The sequence below is a fragment of the Diabrotica virgifera genome, chromosome 5 (genome assembly GCF_917563875.1).
Source record: "Diabrotica virgifera virgifera chromosome 5, PGI_DIABVI_V3a".
Taxonomy (NCBI): Eukaryota; Metazoa; Arthropoda; class Insecta; order Coleoptera; family Chrysomelidae; genus Diabrotica; species Diabrotica virgifera.
This window is the reverse complement of record NC_065447.1, coordinates 168,706,122-168,730,198: the sequence shown is the minus strand read 5'-3', so window position 1 is coordinate 168,730,198 and position 24,077 is coordinate 168,706,122. Positions and strand designations below refer to the sequence as shown.

Genomic DNA, 24,077 nt, shown 5'->3' with positions numbered 1-24,077 from the left:
GGGTCGAATATTTCGCGAAATGAAAATTGGATCGAAAAACTGAAAAATACGTGTTAAATATTTCTCAAAAATCTACCGAATGACACCAAAGACGACCCCCCACTCCACCCCTGGAGATGGAGTGGGGGTCGTCTTTGGAAGTGGAGTGGGGAGTAACTTAAAAATTTTAAATCGGAACCCCCATTTTTATTAAAGATTTTGATTCTTTATGTATAAATAAGCAATTTTTATTCGAGAAATTTTTTCGAATTGTGGACAGATGGCGCTATAATCGGAAAAAACGTTTTATGGTGATACCCTAGGTAAATTATAGAAACGGTCTAATATCTCGAAAAATACACTTCTAAATGAAAAACCAAAAATCACGTTTTTAATATTTTTCAAAAACCTATCGAATGACAAAAAATACTACCCTCCACGTCCAACCCCTGGGGGTGGGGCGGAAATAACTTTGAAATCTTAAATAAAAAGCTCCATTTTTTATTGCAGATTTGTATTCCTCATGAAAAAATACGTACGACTTATTCGGGACATTTTTAGAATTGTTGATAGATGGTGTATAATCGGAAAAATACAATTGATTAGCGCTACCTATCAACAATTCTAAAAAATTTCTCGAATAAATGTTACTTATTTTTTCATGAGGAATCCAAATCTGCAATAAAATGAGGGTACTATTTAATATTTTAAAGTTACCCCCACCCCACCTATGCAATAAAAATGGGGGTTAATATTTAAGATTTAAATTACCCCTCACTCCACCTCACCACCAGGGGGGAGTAGGGGATCATGTTTGGTGTCATTCGATAGATTTAAAAAAAATATTGAACACGTATAATTTAGTTTTTTGATCAGATGTTCATTTCACAAAATATTGGACCGTTCCGCTACTTTTGGGACAACCCATATAAAAAAAATTGAAGTTAAGATTTTCACTCTGCTACTATTGCAATAAATAAACATTTTTTTTTCAGAAAAATCTAAATATATTCTTATAAGGTTTATTGCATTCAGATAAATATTATTGCAATATTAAAAACAAACAATACTCATCAAAATTTGATTAATTAATTTGATTAATCCTTGAGGATTAACAAATTTTAGGGATTTTTCTCTTAACTGAATATATAATATTTATTGTTCTTAAAAATAAGAAGCCAATTTTACTTAAACTTAAAAATGTTATATTGATAGGTGTAATGATGAAAATTTTTTCAAATCTTTTTCCACAAATGTCATGTGTATAATATGGAAAAAATACCTGCACTTTTACCGACATACCGAAATTATTTTACCTTGTAGTAAACGACCTGTTCCGTAACATCTCTAAAGCAAAGCCAAAAAGGTATATTCGTATAACTACTGAGGACTTACTCTTTGTTTCTTATATATGATCAGGTTCGAAGTGGATATTAAAATTAACGTGGTTTTGCTACTACATAATCGTGATAAAAATAAAAAATAAAAGGTGCTTCAACTTTGTCTTTGGCAAAATGAAAAAGGCTTATGACAGAGTCAACTATAAGGAAACCATATGAATATAACTATATTTGTAATTATATATTAAAAATGCACTGCGAATGAGCTTAAAGTATCTAAGGGAAAAATGTCAAAAATAATTTAATTGTGCATCATGGTTCTTAGCATACTTACCAACTTATTGAATAGTAATAATATGTGGTGGAAAACCGAATTCAGATCGGTCATCCGTATTTGTTTTTTCCTTTCTTTTGATGATAGATAGATTTTTAGAATAATCAGCATAAATACATTCAAATCAATGGTAACCAATCAATCATACATAACATTATTTGAATTTAAATTTTGATTAAATTCAGATTAAAAAAACAGTTTCCCGTTTTAAAGTGTTAATCGTTATATAAAGATGGGTTGATTGTTAAAAATGAAAAAGATTGCACTAAGATGAATGTTAAATATGAATTATTTTTGTCTTTTCACATTGCTTGTCCCTGTTAGTATGGAAGTTTGACACTGCTTTTGCCGATTTAATATTTAATTTAATTTACATCTAAATTAAAAAATACGCCATTCAGTATATCATCAGGAAGGGTTGAATAACTCCGAAAGCACTCAAGTGAGTTCAGTGTAACTAATACAAGTTAGTATATAAAACTTTACTCTCTGCATATACTTCATAGACTTTTTTTATGAATTTATTATTTTATGAAAAATGCACCTCATCAAAAGTGAATAAAAATGGTATAGTGTACACAAAAACTGTATTAAAAGTAAATTAAAACCTTGAAAGCAATATGAACATATTGCTATGTTATTATGGGGGAAGCTATTTATTGGGTACAAACTTTGTTTCTGAACGACAATATGGCGGTGTATACTAAATTATATTTATAAATTATAATAAAACACAAAAATCATAACTAATAAACCACCTGACACTCTGTTATTTCAATATTAACACTAGAGAAAGCATTGCACGGTAATACATGTCTTACAGAATAATTGAATATATTATTATGTAGTTATTTACTATTATTAATGGGAATTACCCACAATTTTAGTTGAAAATACGTTTTTTTTTGACGTTTCGATTTCCATTTCGGAAATCGTTCATAAAATACAAACTTAACAAATGATTTAATTTTGTTACTTGAAAAAAAAAAGTATCTTTTTATCTCCCTCATTTATAATGATAATTGAGAGATATTACAGTAGGGAAAATGAAAGAATACCCATGAACGAACATATAAAACACGCTGTATTTTCCTGTCACCGTGTCATACAAAAAAATGGCCAGCGCAAGTACATGTAATAATTATTATTACATGTACTTGAGCTGGGCAATTTTCTTTGTGACACGGTGACAGTAAAATACAGCGTGTTTTATATGTTTGTTCATGGGTATTCTTTCATTTTTCCGACTGTATACATTTTGGTAGATGACATTACAATGAAATAATGTCAACACTTTCCTGAAACTTTATTGGAGGACTGTTCCTTTCATTACATGAAAAAAACGTTGACAATATCATTTTCAACTCACCTTCTTTAAAATAAATAATATTATTTTGATATATTTATCAATTTTTATATATTATTATATGATTTGTTATTATTTGATATATCAATATATCAATATATTATTGGATATTTATAAAATAAATAATAATATATTGATAATTCAGACATATAGATATGTCTGAATTATCAATATATTCTTCTTCTTCTATTTTCTTATTGTGCAATTCTGTCTGTTATTGTTTTCTTAATTTACTATTCTAACTGGAAAATAAGCCATAATTTAACTTAAAAAATGATTTTGACGTTTCGACTTGCACCTCGGACGTCGAAACGTAGATAAAATCATTTTTTAAGTTAAATTGTGGCTTATTTCTCAGTTAGAATAGTAAAATACATAAATGCCACAAAGAAATAGCTTCAAAACAATATTGTTTTCTTAGATTGTGCCTTCATGTTATTTTGTCTCTGCCTGTTTTCCATTGCTATCTTGACTACCCTGTCATCTGTCATTCTGCTTATATGGTTGTTCCATTCTCTCTTCCAATTAAGTATCCATTCGCCTATATTTTCTATCTTGCATGCTTTTCTGATATCTTTCTTTTTCGACCCCTCAGTGTTTTTCCCGTGGTTCTTCCCAGTATTCGTATTTATGTTGTTTCTAGTATCCTGTGTGTTTAAGTCTCGTTTCTGTCGCTTATGTCATTATGGGTATTATAGCCGCTTTGTAACTTTTGTCTTCGTTTCCATCCTAATGTGTTTCTTCCGCTGTATTTTATTGTTTAGACATTCTTTACTATTGCTTCTATATCATCGTAACTGGACCTTATGAACAATCTATAATTGTAAATATAAATGAGGCAAATAAAATTATATTAGAAGAATTTTTCTTATATTACAAAGGAACAAATAAGGTTTGTTTAATTTGGATTTGTATAATATTGACTTAACACGACAATTTCAATGTTTTAGAAAAAAAAAATCTCAATTTAACAGTATACCAAAAAGATGTTACTAGCTTAAGTGGTAAAATTTACATTGCAACTACGTTAAATAAGCAAGCAACGATGCATTGGGGACTATAGAAATAAAAAAAAAAAAGGTAGAAAGAGTTGATTATGTCATATATGTCGTCATCAATGGAATGTTTAAATATAACTGTACCTGATTCTAAACCATTGAATCACCATTGCTAGATTGAAATAACATTGTTGGTATAGATAAAAGTGTCTAATGAACTATTTTGTCTGAGTACTTGCATTAAAATTTATGGAATTTAAAATATTGAGGTTAAATATACTGAAATCAAATAAAGACCTCCTGAACTCCACAGAGCTACAAAAGATTACCTTTGAATTTGTAAAAAAAAGATACACGAGAAGCAATAGTAGGTCTAGCATGGGCGTCCGCAGGACCAAAACTAGGGGGGGGCAGATTTGAGAAATAAAAAAATTGGTTAGATAAGCAATAATAAATATAGACGTAAATTGAGAGTCTTCACTGGGAGGGGAGAGGGGGAAGGGGTTTACCTCAGAAAAGTTTTGAAAATAACGGTTTTGGAGCTAAAATTATAACTCAATGACTTCATACAAAAATGAAGCAAACTAAATATAATTTAAATATTTTTAAAAACTTTTTTAATGCTTTTAAATTGCAAATTTAACAAGCTTATTTCCTCCTGGATAAGCCTTCGATTTGTAAAATAAGATAAATTGTCTGTTCCTAAACACTATTATTTAAACAACAATTTACGCGGATCAATTATAAATTCTTATAAAACTTTCTCTACAAACTCTTTCTTTTTTGGTAATATTTGTTTTCGATGAATGCTCATTAGAGCTAACCCATAAAGGCAATCTTCGACCATTGTACTGCGCAACCATGTTTTTATTCTTCGAAGACTGCTGAACGACCTCTCAACTGTACACGTAGTGCAAGGCAATGTTACGAGAATTTCCAGCAATTTTTTTTGTTAACGGATAAAAAGTAATGGACGCTCGAACCAGTTTAAAAATTTCACGGGTGTTGAAGCTGCCTAACTCATTATTAAGGCGTTTTTTATTCCAATGTTCTACCCATACTTCTAGCTTTGCATCTATTCCATCTATTTCATAGTAGTTTAAGGATTGTCTCAGTTGTTCTAATTCAAGGGAATTTAAATCAATCAAAAATGCTTGGGATGTAGAAGACTCAGAGCGAAGGTTGGCGTATTTTCTTCGGAAAACCGTGCCTCTAGAGAAGATATGATAGAATCCAGATACGGAAGAATCATGGATCGCCTCCAGTATTCACTAGGCGTATCAGCTGGTTGATTGCTTCTATGCTGTTGCTTGTTTACAGTTCTAGGGGTAGATAATTCAAAACGGCATTCTTCGGCTATCTTATTGGCTTCATGCAATAAAGTGTTTGTTACGTTCTCTGCGTTCTGTCTGTGTTTTTTAAAAATATCCATGATTTGACGAATATTTTCCGCTACCTTTAAAACATTAGCTTGCGCAGATTGTACTTGGTTGACTATAGGCTCTATGTATTCAGAATATTTGCAATCAAAATGACAGCGACGATAAATCCTGACTTGCATGTCGCAGAATGCAACTGATAAGATGTTTTTCTAGTGACCAAATTTCCTTCAACGGATAGGGTTTGCAAGACCTGTACAATTTCAATGAAATTTTTTCGAAAAACCCTAATTACCTTGTATTTCTTGGACCACCGTCTTTCTCAGAAGGTAGGGATACTTGCTATCATATTCCTTCTTAATACTGATTAACGGAAGAAATTGGTTAAATCTTTAATAGTGGCAATTAATAAGTTTAGTAATTTAAGTAATTTAATAGTTCGCACTTCATTTAAATGATTCAAATCGTTCAAAACTAAATTTAATCTGTGTGACGCACAGTGGAAAAAATATTCGAATAGAAAGAAAATAGGAATTCAGGGGTGGTTGCTGTTGCTTTCAGGTTTAAAAAAATTTAGGTAAATAAAATAATAGCAGATTTCAAATTTTCATTAAAGTTTTGTTTAGTTTAAGTGGTTTTTTCGTCCCAGCTAGAATGTAACAGAGTGGTTTCATTCAAAATCAAGATTAAGTTATAACTTTGTATTTTTCTATATTACTTATTCACCAATTTTACACTCGCCTCGTTCTCTTTAGCGGGAGGGGGGGGGGTGGTCAGCCGCCCCCTGCCCCTCCCTGTGGACGCTCATGAGGTCTAGTCTTTTCATACATTAGTGTTAGTCAAATTATTTTGTTTTATGATTTACAATTTATATAATCATCACGATTAACAACGACATTACTAAGATAATTATTATATTGTCGTCATTCGATGCGTGGTGGTTTTCCCAAAGAAGTTATTCTTTATTTTTTTCTGCCAGGATGTTAAAGTTGATTTCATCTACAGTGCACAGATTCTAAAGGTGCCGGTGGGGGATGGCGTATATGCGCAGTATTATAATCAGTGTATGAGAGAGAGTATTCGAAATAACAAATAATATAAAATTTGTTATTTCATTATTTCGAATACTTTCTCTCTCATACACCGATTATAATACTGCGCATAGACGCCATCCCCCACCGGCATCTTTAATCTGTGCACTGTAATCAAATGAATTATTCTTCAATAAAGTCCTTCCAAGACCGCACCTCTAAAATATTGATAATACTAATTTAAAGACGTCTGCTTTAAAACATGTGTACATTTTCGAATTGTCATTATGAGCGAGACTGGCACAATTAGAACTTTTTAGAATTTTTTTTATTTCGACCTATTCCGACCGATTCTATTTCTATTACAACGCTTTCCGTGATGGAAATTTAAACTTCAAACATAAAGTATTTTTATTATAATTGTGGTTTATTCCCATAAAATACAGTAGTATTTTTCTACAAGATTATTATTAATGAATATTTTGTGTTCAAAAATAGTGAAATCATTTTATTAAGTAAAAATATTGGTAAAGGTAAACTAACCTTGTAAGAGTTATTTAATCCTTCGTAACACACTAAAATTAGGATATACTTGTGATGAAACGAGTAAATTATCAAAAAATTATAAAACAATATGTGTTTTATTAATTAATATTAAAAATGCGACTAAAGCGGTATATGAGTTATAATAGGATGAACCGGTTTTCTAGATACAAGGACCAAAGACGTAACCAGGACAATAAGGGTCAGTTATAATCCGTTTTTATTAAACATTACTCATGGTCAACTTCTAGCTTGGAGACAAATATCCTAAATAGCAAATATTTGAACTTTTAAGCACCGTCCAATATGTATAAAACAAACATAACTTTTATATTTGGGAATTTAAAATTCAACTACCTTGTATAAACTATGTCATATATTTCAGTTACCTGTCTATATCCAGCCTTTTTCATTTTATACAGAGTGGTTAAGAATCTACTTTAATATAAATAACGAAAACTTGAAAAATATTAAAACTTATGCTCTACCTCGGCAGATAAATAAAAGTTTATTTTTCATAGTACTTGGTAATTAGTAGACAAAAAGAAAATAAAGTAAACTAAACTGTCAATACTTGAACCGTAGAGATTCAACCAAATTTAACAAAGGAACGAAAAGATAAAGAGAAAGCGTGGCCCCTAACGCAGAAAAACATCCTGGCTTAGGAATCTCCGCCAGTGGTGTGGAGTGAGCACCACGACACTATTTAGGTCAGCTGTGGACACAGGAAAAATCATGCAACTGATCGCCAATGTTCTGTGAGGGCAAGGCAATTAAAAAAGAAGAAACTTAACAACATTTAGTATTGCAGTGTTAAGAGCGATAACTTACGGAGTGAAAACTAGATGAGTCGTTGATTCTAACAAGACCGGGTATGGGAGTCAATAAAAACTATAGCAATTCTTTCTCTATCGGATCGACCTCAGGTGTCGCAGTAGTTTTGATATAATATGCAACTCTTTGTAAATAAAATGAAGCCAATTTACTTAGTAATGAGGTATTTACTCAACACACTGTGCACAAAGAGTTTCTCTGCCAATAATCTTGCACGGTTGATGTGGATATTAAAAAACTCCGTCTGCAGTTTTGTTGGGTGGATCGAGTAGCTCGAAAGAAGCCGGTCCCAAGTCCGAATAAAGGAGGTGAGGATCTACAGCCAGGTTAATACCAACGTACAAAATATATTTTATAAGAAAGATTTCATCAAAACTATCATATTCAGGTACTATGAAAAGAACTTTACATTAAATTGCATTGCAATTAGAGCAAAACTTTTAATCAAAAGTTCTTCATCTATTCAAGATCTAAAATTAATATTTCTATTATTATTTTGCAAATATACCTTGATATTCATCAAATATTATTCAAATTTTCCAATATATATAAATATAGACTCACCACTTCAGTAAATGCCATGTGCAGTGCTCTTACAAAATTAATATCCACCGAAAACTAATGTAGACATGCAAAATGCAGAATCCACAAAAATCTCACACTCTTCACACATTCCAAAATCATTTTTATCAATAGAAAAAAAAATTACACACTCAAAAAAATAAATTCATGATATGAATGAAAGACCTTAAGAGGCCGTTCGACTACATATTGAAGCATTTTAAATTCCGAAGTCTCCAAAGGGAGATTTACAGTGAGCATTATCGAGAATTCGCGCATACTTTCTTCCAGTAAGGACTTGTAAACAATAAGTGATGCGGTTAGTACACTTAAACCTAAGAATAATATTACAAAAATTAATATCAAACTCATTTGGCTTCCGGGTTAAACCACGTAAATTTTCTCCAGATCTCTTCACTACACTGTTCACTACTCACTGCACTACTGCTAATGGAGACGGCTGACGCTTCAATTATACCGTCGATGATGACGTGGTTTACTGTCATCGCGTTTGGGTAGGAATTGGCGCCAATTTGGCGTCTTCAATAGAACAGACTATATGTTCTATTTAAGATAAGTCTTCCTGTCGAAGGCAACCGGATGTCATCATATCTTTTATTGAGACAATTCGACCGTTTTTCAATATCTATGGCTTCTCGGATAATTCTTGGGATATGGGGTATGACGGCTATGAGAATTTTCAAAATCTATTTTATGACCTGTAGGAAAATAGTGTTGACCTAGCTAATTTCAGCTCTAGATCAACATACAGGTCACCAAATTGATTTTGAAAACTCTAGAATAATAGCCAGCCATTTCTATAAATCAGGAATTATCCGAAAAGCCATAGAGATTGAAAAACGGCCGAATTGTCTCAATAAAGGAGATGATGCCTTCGACATGGAGATCTCTGCTAAAGAAAACACACTATACCTATCAATCCAAATCTCACAATCAGGAATCTTCAGGCTAATCCCACCCAAACGTCACGTCGGTGAACCACGTTCCTAGCAGCAGTAGTGTGATGAGTAGTAGTTCAGTTTCCAGGTGAGATCTGAGGGCTCAGGAGTCTGATACCCCGGAAGCTCTGAAGAACACATCAGAGGATGTCGCAAGCTCGGTGTAGTTGAAATTGACACGGTTTAACCCGGAAGACAGGTGAGTTTAATATTAATTTCTGTAATCATATTAACATCTTAGCTTTATGTTACACAGTGCTAGTCTCCCCCCTCGTATCTTTTGAAAGGTTACACTTATCATACTCAAATTTGAAGGAAAGAACTAAACGGACGTAGGTTTCCCAAATACACATAACAGGTGACGTAATAATGACAGATGCCGTTACAGAGCCACTTTAAACGATAATTTTAAATGCATCATTATGGTAAGTCATATCTCGTTTGAAATCTCGTTTCAATCATACTAATTTCTGTTTGGGTTTAAGTTGGTTTTGATGAATAAATTAAATAAATATAAAATTATATAGTCCAAGAGGCAGCGCTGAAAAATCTCTTTGAATTTACTAAAGCTAGATTTTTCACAGTTGATTACTGTGATTGTGTAGAGAAACATACTGCGTTCGGTCAAGCGAAACGTAGAACAGGGGTTACTGAGAGGGTATCAAAGTTGCTTTCCTACGAAGGTAATTAAATCCATTTAATAAGGCTGAAAATCAGTACACACATTCTAAATTGAATATAAATAAAAGTTATTATAGTCGGTCAGCTGTATGACGTTACACAGCCGGTCGGTCGGCCCCAGTGAATTCACTATATTTTGCCCTCCTTGTAAACTGCTTTATTTACAGAATTAGAAAAAAATGTAAAATACAAAAGTTAATTAATTTTTAAATTATGATTTTTTGACGTATATATCGTACTAGTGACGTCATCCATTTGGGCGTGATGACGTAATCGACTGTTTTTTTAAATGGGAATAGGGGTCGAGTGCTAGCTCATTTGAAAGGTTATTCAATTCGCTATTCAGTAATATAAACATTAACATGATTAATTATACACATGTCAAAAATTTTTTAATTAAATTAACTGTTTAATTAATAATTCAAATTTTTTTTGGACACCCTGTATAAATAATGATCTTAATGTTTATATCACTGTATAGAGAATTGAATAACCTTTCAAATGAGCTAGCACACGACCCCTATTCATTAAAAAAAATAGTCGATTACGTCATCACGCCCAGATGGATGACATCACTAGTACGATATACAGGGTGTCCCAGACTAATTTAGCCACGCTATATCTCTTAAACGAATAGAGGTATTCGAATGGGACAAAAAGTGATATATTCTACTTGTAATACACTTTAGTACGGCGTACAAAAAATCATCCCTTAGTTACAACCCCTAACTTTATTTTTTTTAATAGTACCCTGTATATTTTTTTATAGTTTTGGATGTGGTCTTTCATCGTCTATTCAACACATTTTTTGAAAATAAAATCGGTTCGTAAATAACCAAGAAACTATCAGTTTATTTTTGTTAATTGTGTGTCCCAGACTAATTTATCCAGATTATATTTCTTAAACGAATAGAGATTTTCGAATGGGACAAAAACTGATATATTCCATTTGTAATACATTTTCATATGGCGTAGAAAAAATTCATCCCCTAAATATTCATCCCTAACTTACAGGGTGCTATTTAAAAAAAAGTTAGGGGTTGTAACTAAGGGATGAATATTTAGGGGATAATTCTTTTTCTACGCCATATTTAAGTGTATTACAAATGTAATAGATCAGTTTTATCCTATTTGAAAATTTCTATTCGTTTAAGAAATATAGCCTGGATAAATTAGTCTGGGACACATAATTAACAAAACTAAACTGATATTTTGTTGGTTATTTACGAACCGATTTTATTTTCAAAAAATGTGCTGAATAGAGGATAGAAGACCACATCCAAAACTATAAAAAATATACAGGGTGCTATTAAAAAAATGAAAGTTAGGGGTTGTAACTAAGGGATGAATATTTAGGGGATGATTTTTTTCTACGTCATATTAAAGTGTATTACAAGTAGAATAGACCACTTTTTGTCCCATTTTAAAATCTCTATTCGTTTAAGAGATATAGCGTGGCTAAATTAGTGTGGGACACCCTGTATATGCCAAAAAATCATAATTAAAAAATAGAATAACTTTTGTATTTTACATTTTTTTCTAATTGTGTAAATAAAGCAGTTCACAAGGGGGACAAAATATAGTGAATATCCCTGTACATTCATTGGAGCCGACCGACTCTGTCCCGTCATACAGCTGACCGACTATAATAACTTTTATTTATATTCAATTTAGAATGTGTGTACTGATTTTCAGCCTTAGTAAATGGATTTAATTACCTTCGTAGGAAAGTAACTTTGATACCCTCTCAGTAACCCCTGTTCTACGTTTCGCAGTATGTTTCTCTATACAGTCACAGTAATCAACTGTGAAAAATTTAGCTATAGTAAATTCAAAGAGATTTTTCAGCGCTGCCTCTCCGTCTAATAGTTTCGCATTTAATTTATAAAGAATCAAACGTCTGCCTATGGTTTCTTGTTAAAAAAGTTGACGTTTTTCAATTCTCTAATTGTTTTTACAACGTCAACTTTTTTGACCAATAAGCATAGGCAGACGTTTGAATCTTTATCAATTAAATGCGAAATTATCATTTTTCATTTATTCAATTTATTCATTAAAAATAAACTAAAACCCAAACAAAATTAGTATGATTGAATAGATATTTTAAATACCTTTCAAACGAGATATCACTTGCCATGAAATCCTATTTAAAATAACCGGTCAAGTGGCTCTGTTACGTCATTTGTTACTATTATTGACTACGTCAAATTTCACTATTATAAGTATAACCGCTAAAAAGATACGAGGGGGAGTGGACTTTTAACTAGCACTAAGTAGTATAGCAATGTTCAAACAATAAAACTTTATTATCAGTTATTCTGCTTCTATCGTTCAAAACGACAGATATTGTCATCAATATTCAAAGCATTCTGCTAGACAAAAATTTTCCAAAAGAATGAAAAACGCGGGAAATTTGTAATAAAAATGTTTTGTTGAGGATTATGTCCTATTGGCATAAAGTATCGCATCGATATTATTTCCTTATTTAAAAGATATACACACTTAAAATGCCGCAAAACATAGACGAACAGCCTGTATAATGGATAAATATGAACAGATATTGTAGCATACGACACCTACACCACTTTGCACGTAAGGGTGTAACGTGATAAATTTTTGAAAGCAAGTGAAAAATTATTATATTTTTATGACTTGTTCGGTTTATGACAGTTTTCACGTTACACATTTTAAGTATTCGCTAAACGTATGCAAAAATATTCATAACGGCTAAACGCCATGTAAAGGTTATTTCTCGAAAGAAAACTAAAATATTAAAAGAGTAGTTTATGGCATAGATCGATACTCAGCGAAAATATACATGTTATATTCTCCTTTGTAGTACATAATATAACTTACATTAACGCTCATGTATTGTATAATTACTAGAAGAATAAAAAGCCGCATAAACGCGGTGAAAATGAGTGGCGCCCACAATATTTTAGCTACAAATGAGCTGATAGTGAGAGTAACGACAAGTGTTAGGGCAAGTGTGAGAGAGACTGATAAATTTCATGTGAAAGTAGGATTGCACCAAGGTTCGGTGCTTAGTCATTATTTTTATTCTCATTAGTTTTGGACCAGACAAGAGCGAAACTACAGGGTAACATTCCATGGTACTTAATGTACACTGATGATGTAGTGTTAGTAAGAAATAGTGAAAGCGACTTAGAACAAAAACTGGAACAGTGGAGACAAAAACAGAGTATTTGGAATGTTCATTTAAAGATGGAGTAACTACAAAGAAAATAGTATTTTTGTATGGTGAAATGATTGTCAAAAGTGAGAGTTTTAAATACCTAGGATCAGTATTACACAGTAATGGGGAAATAGATGGAGATGCATGCAATAGAATTAGGGTTGGATGGATGAAATGGAAGGAAGCGGGTGGTTCGTTGTGTGACAGTCATAAGACCGGCTATGATGTACGCAACTGTTGGGCAGTTAAATAGAAAGAGGAACAGCGAATGCATGATAAAATAAGGAATGAGTATATTAGGGGAAGTCTAGGGGTGGCACCGATTGGTGCCAAAATGAGGGAGCAAGGTTAAGATGGTTTGGTCTTGTTTAATGTCGCGACGTTAATCACCAAATACGAAGAATTACTAAACTGCAAGAAGCAGAAGAGGAAGACTAAAGAATACCTGGGGGGATACGCTTAGGCAGGACATGTCGGTAAAGGAGATTGATGTTGATATGAGCCAAGATGGAAACTTCATGGAGAAATGCAATTAGGAAAGCCGACTCCGCATAGGGATAATGGCAAAGAGAATGATTGCAAACTTCTCCGTGTTGCGCGCTATGGTACCAAATTCAAAAATAAGAAAAAATAAAGAATTTCGTTTTTATAATGTTGTTCTGAAGCTATTTTCTTGTGGCATTTTTATAATAAATTACTTTTAACGGGAAATAAGCCACAATTTTACCAAAACATGATTTTATTAGCGTTTCGAAGTCCAAATCGGGTTTCGTTGTCAAAATAAAAAATACTACTTTTTTTTCGTTTTTATAACTTTACGTTATTTTTTTTGTCGGACACGTAGTTTTTTTTTGTCGGACACATAGTATTTTAAAGTTAAATAAACTAAAATTATGACTTTTGTAATCGCGAAACACAACCCGCCATAATTAACATATTTACGTTGTCGGACTACAGAAACGAGGCTGTAAATTTATCGAATAAGAGATCAACAATCTTTTGTAATTAATATAAGTATGTACTTTCAATTGAAAATTAAGAGTTTTGTAATAACAAGCCTGTACCGAGCTAGAATGACATCTTGCGGGTGTCGGACTCGGCGATCGTCCCTCTTTTTTGTCCGACAAAAATAATTTATTTTATTTTCACGTATCGCCGGTCCGGAATAAGAATGACATAACTGCAACTTTTGTAAATTCCTGTTTATTGCGTAATTAACTTCTAAAATAGGTACTGTATACAGATGATACAAAAGCGACAGAACTGTAACTATGTGCTCAGCCACCACAGAGTAGTTGCGTCGTTATTGAAATACGCACCATTTTAGACCTTGTTTCAGATGAAGAATGACGCAACTGTAAATAGGGATGAAAATAAGAGCCAGCGCTGTAAGAATAAACGGCATAATAAATACTTAAAAATAGTTTTTTGTACAGAAAAATTTTCAGATCAAGAATGACGCAACTGTAGAGAGGGTTGAGAATGGAGGATTAAATTGAGATAATGAAATTCGAACCAATGGGGATGAAACTAAAAGCCATAATTGTAAGAATTAACATCATACCGGTGCTGCAGACGGTTACTGTTTATTTAATCACTATTTTAAATATTTAAAATTTTTTAGATGAAGAATGACGCAACTGTAAAAAGGGTTGAAATGGGGGGGATTAAATTAAGATAATGAAATTCGAACCATTAAGGATAAAAATAAAAGCCATCATTGTAACAATAAACGACATGCTGATGCTCCTGGACGATTACTCCCATTTAATCCCTATTTTAAATATTAAAAAATCGTTTTTTTGCTCTCCTGAGAAATTTGGCTTTTTGCAGTTACGTCATTCTTATTCCGGACCGGCGGTATGATCTTTTGATTAAAATTAAAAATTATCGTTTTGAAATAACAAAACATAACCGCGCTAGAGCTACATATTTAGCTGTCTGCGTGCGGGAAAGCGTTTAACCTGCACTCTGAAAACTTTAGAAAGTGGTAGATGTTCAAAAAAAGCAGTTAAAATCATTTTGAAGACTTGTAATAATTAAAAAAAAAGGACGGTGTATTGGGGACTATTCTGTATCACCCTGTTAAAAGTTATTCGAAGCAACTCTATCGACTTTTCCTCCATCGATTCCTGCTGTTTGTCATAATTTTAAGACACCGTCCGAAGTTTTAATGCGTTCATCACGGCAAACAACGTTTTTGCATGCAGACGATATCCGAAGTCAAGTCAACGTCAATTTCATTAGCCAACTCAAACATGCAATGGAAAGGTTTACGTTATTTACACAACAAATAACGAAGACATCCCGACGTTTTGATTTAAGCCATAAACCTCTGGAACTTTATTGCTTCGTTTAATGGAATCCCTAACGGTTTATGGCTCAGAGATAGTGAATAAATGTTCATTAAGATGGACAACTGTGAAGTTTTAACAAAGTTGGCTATGTTTTCGGCCGGTAAACGTTTGAGGGACGGGATTGTTTTGTTCTAAGGGACTAGTTAGGTTTATGTACTTTTTTATGCATTCGAAAGTGTTTCTCGTGAATAACAGTCACTTATTTAACAATCCGGAGTGTAAAGATCCTAATTCCTTAATTACTCTCCTCTTTCATTTACAGTCTCCCCATGCTTTTAGAGCTCGTAAAGACAAAATTTAAAGTAAACTTTATACGGAGCGATTCCAGCAGAAGTATTTGGAATTTTCGTGTGCCCTATACAGATAGTGCTGTCGCCAAGGGGGGTACAACGGCCTCCTTTATTTAGATGGACTTACCCAAGTTTTTTTTTATGTATTTTGACCCGTAGAACACGAATTTTTTGGGTAATAGTTGGTCCGGATGTCGATAAGATTGTTATAAACAGAAAACTTGCAAAATTACACAAAAACCATTTTTCGCAAAACAACACATTTTTTTGTATTTTTTGGGCTACTCTAAGTAAAACATGTTCTTACAAGTTTTTTCGTAGTTTTCGAGATAAACGCGGCTGAACTTTCAAAAAATCGAAAAATTGCAATTTTTGAACCCGAATAACTTTTGATTAAAAAATAAAATAGCAATTGTGCTTGCAGATTTGAAATTTCAAGTCAAATATACCGGTTTTGATTATTTGCACTGCTAAAAAATAATTATTTTATTGTTAAACAAAGCTATATTCAAATAGTGTTTGAGCGTTTTAACGCATGTCCGCTATGCATGCTATGTAGAAATTGCCTGTTTGCAGGCGCTTGCACTTGTACCTACCCGTTCGATTTTAAATGAGAGACGCACTGAAAACATCACTCAAACACTATTTGTTTATAGTTTTGTTTAACAATAAAATAAATTAATTTTTAGCAATGTAAATATCAAAACCGGTATAATTTGACTTGAACTTTCAAACGCTGCAAGCAGAATTACTATTTTATTTTTTAATCATAAGATATTCGGGTTCAAAAATTGAAATTTTTCGATTTTTTGAAAGTTCAACCGCGTTTATCTCGAATACTATGCATCCTACGAAAAATCTTTTCCACAAGTAAGTACATTTTTTACGTATGGTAAGGGAGCCCAAGCGGGGATTTTTGCAGTTACTCGAGCGCGTCAGATTATTACATGGGGAGAAACCTTGTACCCTGAAAATGTACTTCTACCATATATTGGCTCTAAATGCAGGGGAGTTTGTTAAGGGGGACCGAATAAAAATCTATCCTTAGAAAAACTCCAAATTGTCAGATTAAGATAGGTTAAGTTAAGTACATGTAAAACAGTGTACATTTAAAAAATCTGACGATTTGAGCGGGGAGTAGGGAAATGGGTGAGTACCAAAGTTTCACAAGAAAAAAGCGTAAAATGAATGACAGATCGAAAAACTAAAAAATAAGTCAAAAATGAATAACCATTTTCGTTTTGCAACGAAATTGAAAATGGTTATTCATTTTTGATTTACATTTACTCTGTGTGGAGTATGAAGGGAACCAGTCTCGTTGGAACTTTACCGCGCTGAGCAGATGTGACGTGAATTGTAAATTGTAGAATTCCCTCATCTTCCTTAGTCTCAGCATCCGTATGGCTTGCAAATTGTAGAAGCCTCGGAGGTGTAACCAGAGAAGGTTCCCATTGTTTTCATTCTGGTGGGATATGTTATATGCCATTAGAGTGAAAACTTAATCTTTTAAAAAATAAGTGCTCAATATTTTTCAAAAATCTATCGAATGATACCAAACACGACTTCCCACGGAGAGTGGTGAGGGGTAAATTTTAAATTTTAATTACGAATCCCGCGATATTTCGCGAAATGAACATCAGATCGAAAAACTGAAAAATACACTTATTCAATATTTTTGAAAAATCTATCGAATGGTACCAAACACGATCCTCCACGGAGGTGGGGTGGGGAGTACTTTAAAATCTTAAATGAGAGCCCCTAGTTTTTATTGCATATTTGGATTCCTTACGTAAAAATAAGTAACCTTTATTCGAGACATTTTTTCGAATTATGGATAGATGGCGCTATAATCTAAAAAACGATTGTTGTAAATGGAAAATTAAATTAAAAATGGAAAGTCCCCACCAAAATGGAAAACTTTACTTAACTTTTTTGGGTTTTAGGACCTAGTCTTCACAACCCAATAGGTCCCCAAAGTGCTCGAGTGACTGCACATTTAGCATACTTTGCTCCCCTACCATTAGAATGACCCTAAAAATACAAAAAATGTTTTGTTTTACTAAAAATTGCTTTTGTGTAATTTTGCAAATTTTTTGTTTATAGCAATCTTATCGACACCTGGACCAACTGTTACCCAAAAAATTCGTATTTACGAATAGCTTATCTTATCAAATTCTTCTCCAAAATTTTTCAAAACAAAAAACAAATAGGAAAGCTCTTAATCCTATCAGAAATAACCTAGTTGCTTTTTTGGCAAGAAAATCATTGCTCAAACCAAACGACTAAAATATTGAATTCAAGTAATAGTGGCCACTTCTTCTTACGCAGCCTATTCGTTCAGGATGTTGGCGATCAGCATGGCTATTCTAACTTTGCTTGCTGCTATTCGGAATAGTCTGGTTATAGATGTATTGAACCACTTTCTCAGGTTTTGAAGCCAAGATATTCGTTTTCTCCCTGGTCCTCTCTTTCCAAATATCTTGCCCTGTTTTCTTAAAGAAGCTTTAGGAAGTGTCCAGGCCCCTACTCCGTATAATAACGTAAAATAATATGTAGCATCTGATGATAAAGCTTTTGGTACAATCAGGTTGGTACAAGAAGTGGTACTTCTGAAAAGAGACTTCATTGTTACTAACGCTGATCTTGCTTTTCCTATACGTTGTTTTATTTCCATGGAGTGGTCCCATTGGCTGTTTATGTTGGTACCAAGTGTATGTGTGTGTGTAAGTATGTATAGTGGCCACATATAACGTATTTTCTCAAGACGCTCTTTTTATACCACCACTTTCAAGGTTTATCTCTTCATATTTCGTCAAGTCGTTTCATATTATTCTTAGGTTAGGTTAAGTATCTCTAGCTGTCTCCTTATTCTATCCATGTTAATATTTACCAGTATTTAGAGGTTACTAACTCTAAAAATCCATGAACTATGATTCGATTCAGAAATGAATTTCAGAAGAGATTTCGTAAAAAAGATTATCTACAAAGTCTTGAAGTACATATTTTTTTAAAATCGATGGTTACTAACTGTATTTTATTATCTTACAATGTTTTAAAATCTGTTAAACAAAAGTTGTTGTTACCCAAGTCACAATTTGAGGTGTGTGTAGATTACGCTGCACGGCTTTTACATTACATGCCGACGTACTACCGCTCCGTGCATACGCACTACCACCTTAGTTTTACCTCCATCGATACGCGCTAGGAGATGGATCACCGGCAACGATATAAAACGAGTTTCGCTACAACAGAAGGAGAGTTATGTCAGAGTGTTGATCTGGTAACAACTCCACTGGCCCTAGGGTATTGACTGAAGGATAGACGCTTCTGCTAAAGTGTTGATTTAGTGACAGTTTCCAAACTGGGTCTTAAAGTGTTGATTTAAGACCAAACCGTCCTACTGCAGCGACCAAGTATTGATTAGTCGCTTTCCAGTTCCTTACCGGATCGAGTATTGATCTCTATTGATTCTCTAACTCGGAACAAGTACTGGTTGTTCTTTCTTCTTGGCGCGTGTGTATATTTACTAACATCTTATTTTTGTTTCAATTCTCATCACATTAACCATATTTATTATTCGCAGGTATAAATAGTGGGTCGTGGCATCATCAAACGAAACCTCTGCCGGGATGGATATTTTATGTTTGTTGCACAGCTAGTTGCAGTTTGAGCAGTTAATTTTAGTTTTTATTTAATTATTCAGAATACTTTTTTATTTAAATTAAACGTGTTTTTTACTGAGTCTGGTGTTTAACAGAGCTAACCGTTACAACGTGCCCACTTTGGAGACGAGTTGCAGAGGATAATTCGATATACAAAGATTTAGTAGCTTAATTTTATCTTTCTAGTTGCAACTTTATCGTTGCTTCGCTTAATTTTATCTAATGGGAAGATTGTTGGGTGTTCGAAAATGAACTTGTTACTGTGTTATATAACAGGTATATTAGATAGAGCGTACTGGCCCATTTTCATGAGTAATAATTATAATTTAAGTCTGTCACAAGCAACACAACGGGTAAAGTCACTGATTTATAAAAACAAGAAAGAAACTACGTAAAGAAAATGATACCGGAATTACTGCAGGAACTTTGCAAGCAGCACAAAGTATTTTAAGAAATCTGCTGACAGAAAAGTCCCTCACGAAGTACAAAGGAATATATAAAAAAGTCTTCTCCTGAAAATGTTTTGCTGTCATATTTTAGCTAAAAAATATATCTTTGTTCTTTATGCTAGATTTTATACATAAAAATAATAGTATCACTGGCTTGTTGAATAATATACTATTATATACTTCTGTGAAAAAACCTCGCGAACCATTTTTCACTTGCTTTCAACTGATTTAAGAAACGAGAAATTTTGAAAAAAATATTATACCATTTTCCATTGTTTCTTATCAAATGACAACAACTACTACACACAAGAAATCGTTATTAGAAGGGATTAAATCAATAAACAATGACTCTATCAGTAAGTAACTTCAGATAATATATGTATACAATAACACGCAAATTAAAATATAGGTATAGCAAATATTAGGAAACTTGTAACTCTCTAAAAAACGCCTAAATGAGATTTGGGATGTCATCGAATATAACACATACATAATATATACATATTATCATAAGTTATTTCTAGATAGAGTCTATTTCTATTTAAAGATGTATGCGAGTTATTGTCACTTCCTAAGGTCTTACCATATTGTTTCGTTCTCACGGGTATAGGAGGGGTGGTCGCCCCCTCTCCTCTTTGGGAGCGAGCTGCCAACCACACATAATACAGTGTGTTCGGATATAGACCTGATAGAGTGTAAGATTCCGAGATCGGTATACGCCGGTGGTGCTTTTCCTTGGCGTAAGTGTCGTTCCAATACAGCTCATAGCTAACTATGTTTTCTCCGGAATGACTGGGTTTCGTCCATTGAAGAACGACTGATGTTTCGCCGATGTCCGAGGTACGGAGGTTGCTTGGTTGGCTTGGAACACCTATATTGTTGCATAAAAATTAATATAAAGCTGCAATTCTAGTAAGAGAAGTGCCACCAGGCATATAAAATAATGATCTATTTGAATCATAAAAATATACAAAATTAACAAAATCTAGTAACTTTTAATTATACTAAATTTACATTCAGGATGCAGTAGAAATAAACAAACCAAGACACATTAAATATTACTAGGAGCATTCCCGAATCATAATTTACAATGTATAAACTTTGGAAATCATGATTTGGGATTAACAATGTATACAGGGTGAGGCAAATAAAGGGCCTATTAGAAATATCTCGAGAACTAAAGGCAACATAATCATGAAAATTTGAATTAGGGGGTTTTACAGTGTCACCTGTTTAATCAAAATATTTTCATCTATCTGATACTTCCGGTTATACCGGAAGTTGCTTATAACTTCGTTTTTTTAAATGAGACACCCTGTATATTTTTACATTTTTGGATTCTCTTCGATGTCTTCTTTCTTAAAATATGAGGTTTTGTAATGTTATACAGGGTATTTTAAAAGATAATTACGTTTTTTTATTAATTTCGTAGCAATATTCACACCCTGTAGAATTGTAGTAGTTTGACATCTAAAACTCTACTTACGTTCAAATGATTTTTAATATAGTCTACTATTGTTAAGAATCATTAGTATAGCTAAATTTTTAATTTTAGTATACAGGGTTGGTCGAAACTCGGAATGAGTATTTCCCGAGTTTTCTTAAATGGAACACCCTGTATTTTAGTATTGCAATGAAATGATATTTTATGGTACTTTGTTATTTCTTAAGCATTCCCTATACCTAACTGCTTTAATTTGTGCCTAATTGTTAACCGCACCAACAATCTTAACTACGTAGGTATTTTGATAGCTAAACCTTTATTGGTAATTTTAAGGATCAGTTTGGATTAATTTGTATTTATTTCTGAAAAATTATTTGTGATTGAATATTTTCACGGCCAACCTAATAAAATTTTACGTATTTTTTGTTGCAATTTTAGCTTGAATCACCAATAACTCACAAATTAAAGCAGTTAGGTATAGGGAATACTTATAAAATAAAAAAGTACTATGAAATATGATTTCATTTCAATACTAAAATACAGGGTGTTCCATTTAAGAAAACTCAGAAAATATTCATTCCGAGTTTCGACCAACCCTGTATACTAAAATTTCAAAATTAGCTATACTAATGATTCTTAACAATAATAATAGACTATGGGCCATTCCACGAACATACGCCTGTTTTGGATTACTTCGACAACGAATATTTTACTGTGCAACATAAGAAGTACGAAAGTAAATGGCGCTAATAATTATTCCAATAAACAACACTGTATTTTGAAATTTACTTTCGTTCTTCTTATTTTGCACAGTAAAATATTCGTTGGCGAAGTAATCCAAAATAGGCGTATGTTCGTGGAATAGGATATATATTAAAAATCACTTGAACGTAAGCATAGTTTTTAATGTCAAACTATTACAATTCTACAGGGTGTGAATTTCGCTACGAAATTAATAAAAAAAACATAAATATCTCTTAAAATACCCTGTATAATATTACAAAACCTTATATTTTAAGAAAGAAGATATTGAGGAGAATCCAAAAATGTAAAAATGTTCAGAGTGTCCCATTTAAAAAAACGAAATTATAAGCAACTTCCGGTATAACCGGAAGTTGCAGAGATGAAAATATTTTCGTTTAATAGATCATCCTTCAAAACCCCTTTATTCAAATTTTCATGATTCTGTTGCCTTTAGTTCTCGAGATATTTCTAATGGGCCAGTTATCTGCCTCACCCTATATACATTGTAAATCATGATTCGGGAGTGCTCCTAGTAGCATTTAACGTGTCTTGGTTTGTTTATTTCTAATGCATCTTGATTGTAAATATAGTATAGGTATATAATACGTTTCGACAATATCATGAATCACATCCACAAATCACGCATTATTGATATTAAAATATGTCAAATTGTAAGAATTAGCAATGTGAACTAAACACACATCTAGTTAACCATTACTTTACTTTGTCGTGTCCGGACATGTCATTCATAAAATTTCGGCCCAATATCGCGCTACATTGGTTCCATCTTTGTTGGCGAGCCACAAATCTTCGAGGGTACACAGAAGGGGACAGTTTTTTCATGTAGAAGATGTTCCCGATTTTCCAATTCGCCACAGTCACAGTTTACAGCATCTTGATTTGTTTCAACCCATTTTGTCATGTTTGATTTTGCTGGAGTGACCCTTGTTTTTATTCTATTCATAGTTTTTCACGTTTTAAAATCTAGAGATTTGCGGGTCCATTGAATTTGGAAAGCAAGGAAGCTTTTTCTCGATTTCAGTTGCTTTAGTGGTATTCGAGATAAAAGAAGGTTTGAACTTGAAATAAGGTATATGATGACTACAAAAATATTTTTTTTCTTGCGTTTTTGACCCTTGAAAGTCGTCATTTTTCGTTCTTTTTTTTAGTGTTGTATTGTTTATAACTCGAAAACGACCAACTTAAGAGAAAAATTACATAGGACCTTTTTTGCTTCGAACGATCCAAACAATCTAAAATAATATCTGCCTGAGCCGAAAAATTTTTAGTATAATAATTTACAAAAACAAGTCTTTTTTAATTATTAATATTATTATTAAAAGAAAGCAATTATTGTTAAAATATCTGCTAGCAGAAGAAATAGAGGACGAAGAAATGTTAGAAATGTCAAGTGCTCCAAGATTAGAGAAACATACAATTTTTAAAAGAAGACAAGAAGAAGGATACATTTATTAGATGATGTAAATGAGACATTATTATAAAAACAAGCTTTACTTCACAAACTGCTAAAAATCTCTCAAATAAAATACTTTCAAAATCTCGGACCAGTCGATAACTAATCGACAACGATCCGCGCTAGCGGCCCCAGCGACAAGAACTTCAGTTTCAGTAAAAGCGGCGCCGTAATAGACCACAAAAGCAGTACACCGCGATCTTCGCTCAGCGATGAACGCAACAGACGCTCCAGTAAAACCGTACCTTTTAGAAGGATTGGGTCTAAGAAAATTCTGCAAGTAGTACGCAGTAATTGTGTTTAAAAGCCGTTTCGAGTTTGATTTCTATTTCTTCAAAACATTCCTTGAGCACATATTGCAAGATCGTCAGCATAGAGGAAGTGTTTAGAAGATCATAGAAGTTAACTCATAAACACATACACACACGTCAAGTGACGTCAATATCTACGTTACAC

At 32.8% G+C, this 24,077-nt stretch overlaps 1 protein-coding gene across 1 annotated transcript in view; it reads right to left on the bottom strand.

The window, feature by feature from the left end:
* LOC114324331 (tyrosine-protein phosphatase Lar) overlaps window positions 1-24,077 on the bottom strand; it is a 574,734-nt gene that overhangs the window by 146,488 nt on the left and 404,169 nt on the right. The window contains exon 8 of the mRNA XM_028272137.2: window positions 20,543-20,830. Within this exon, the coding sequence (XP_028127938.1) occupies window positions 20,543-20,830 (288 nt within the window). The remainder of the gene's footprint in view (window positions 1-20,542; window positions 20,831-24,077) is intronic.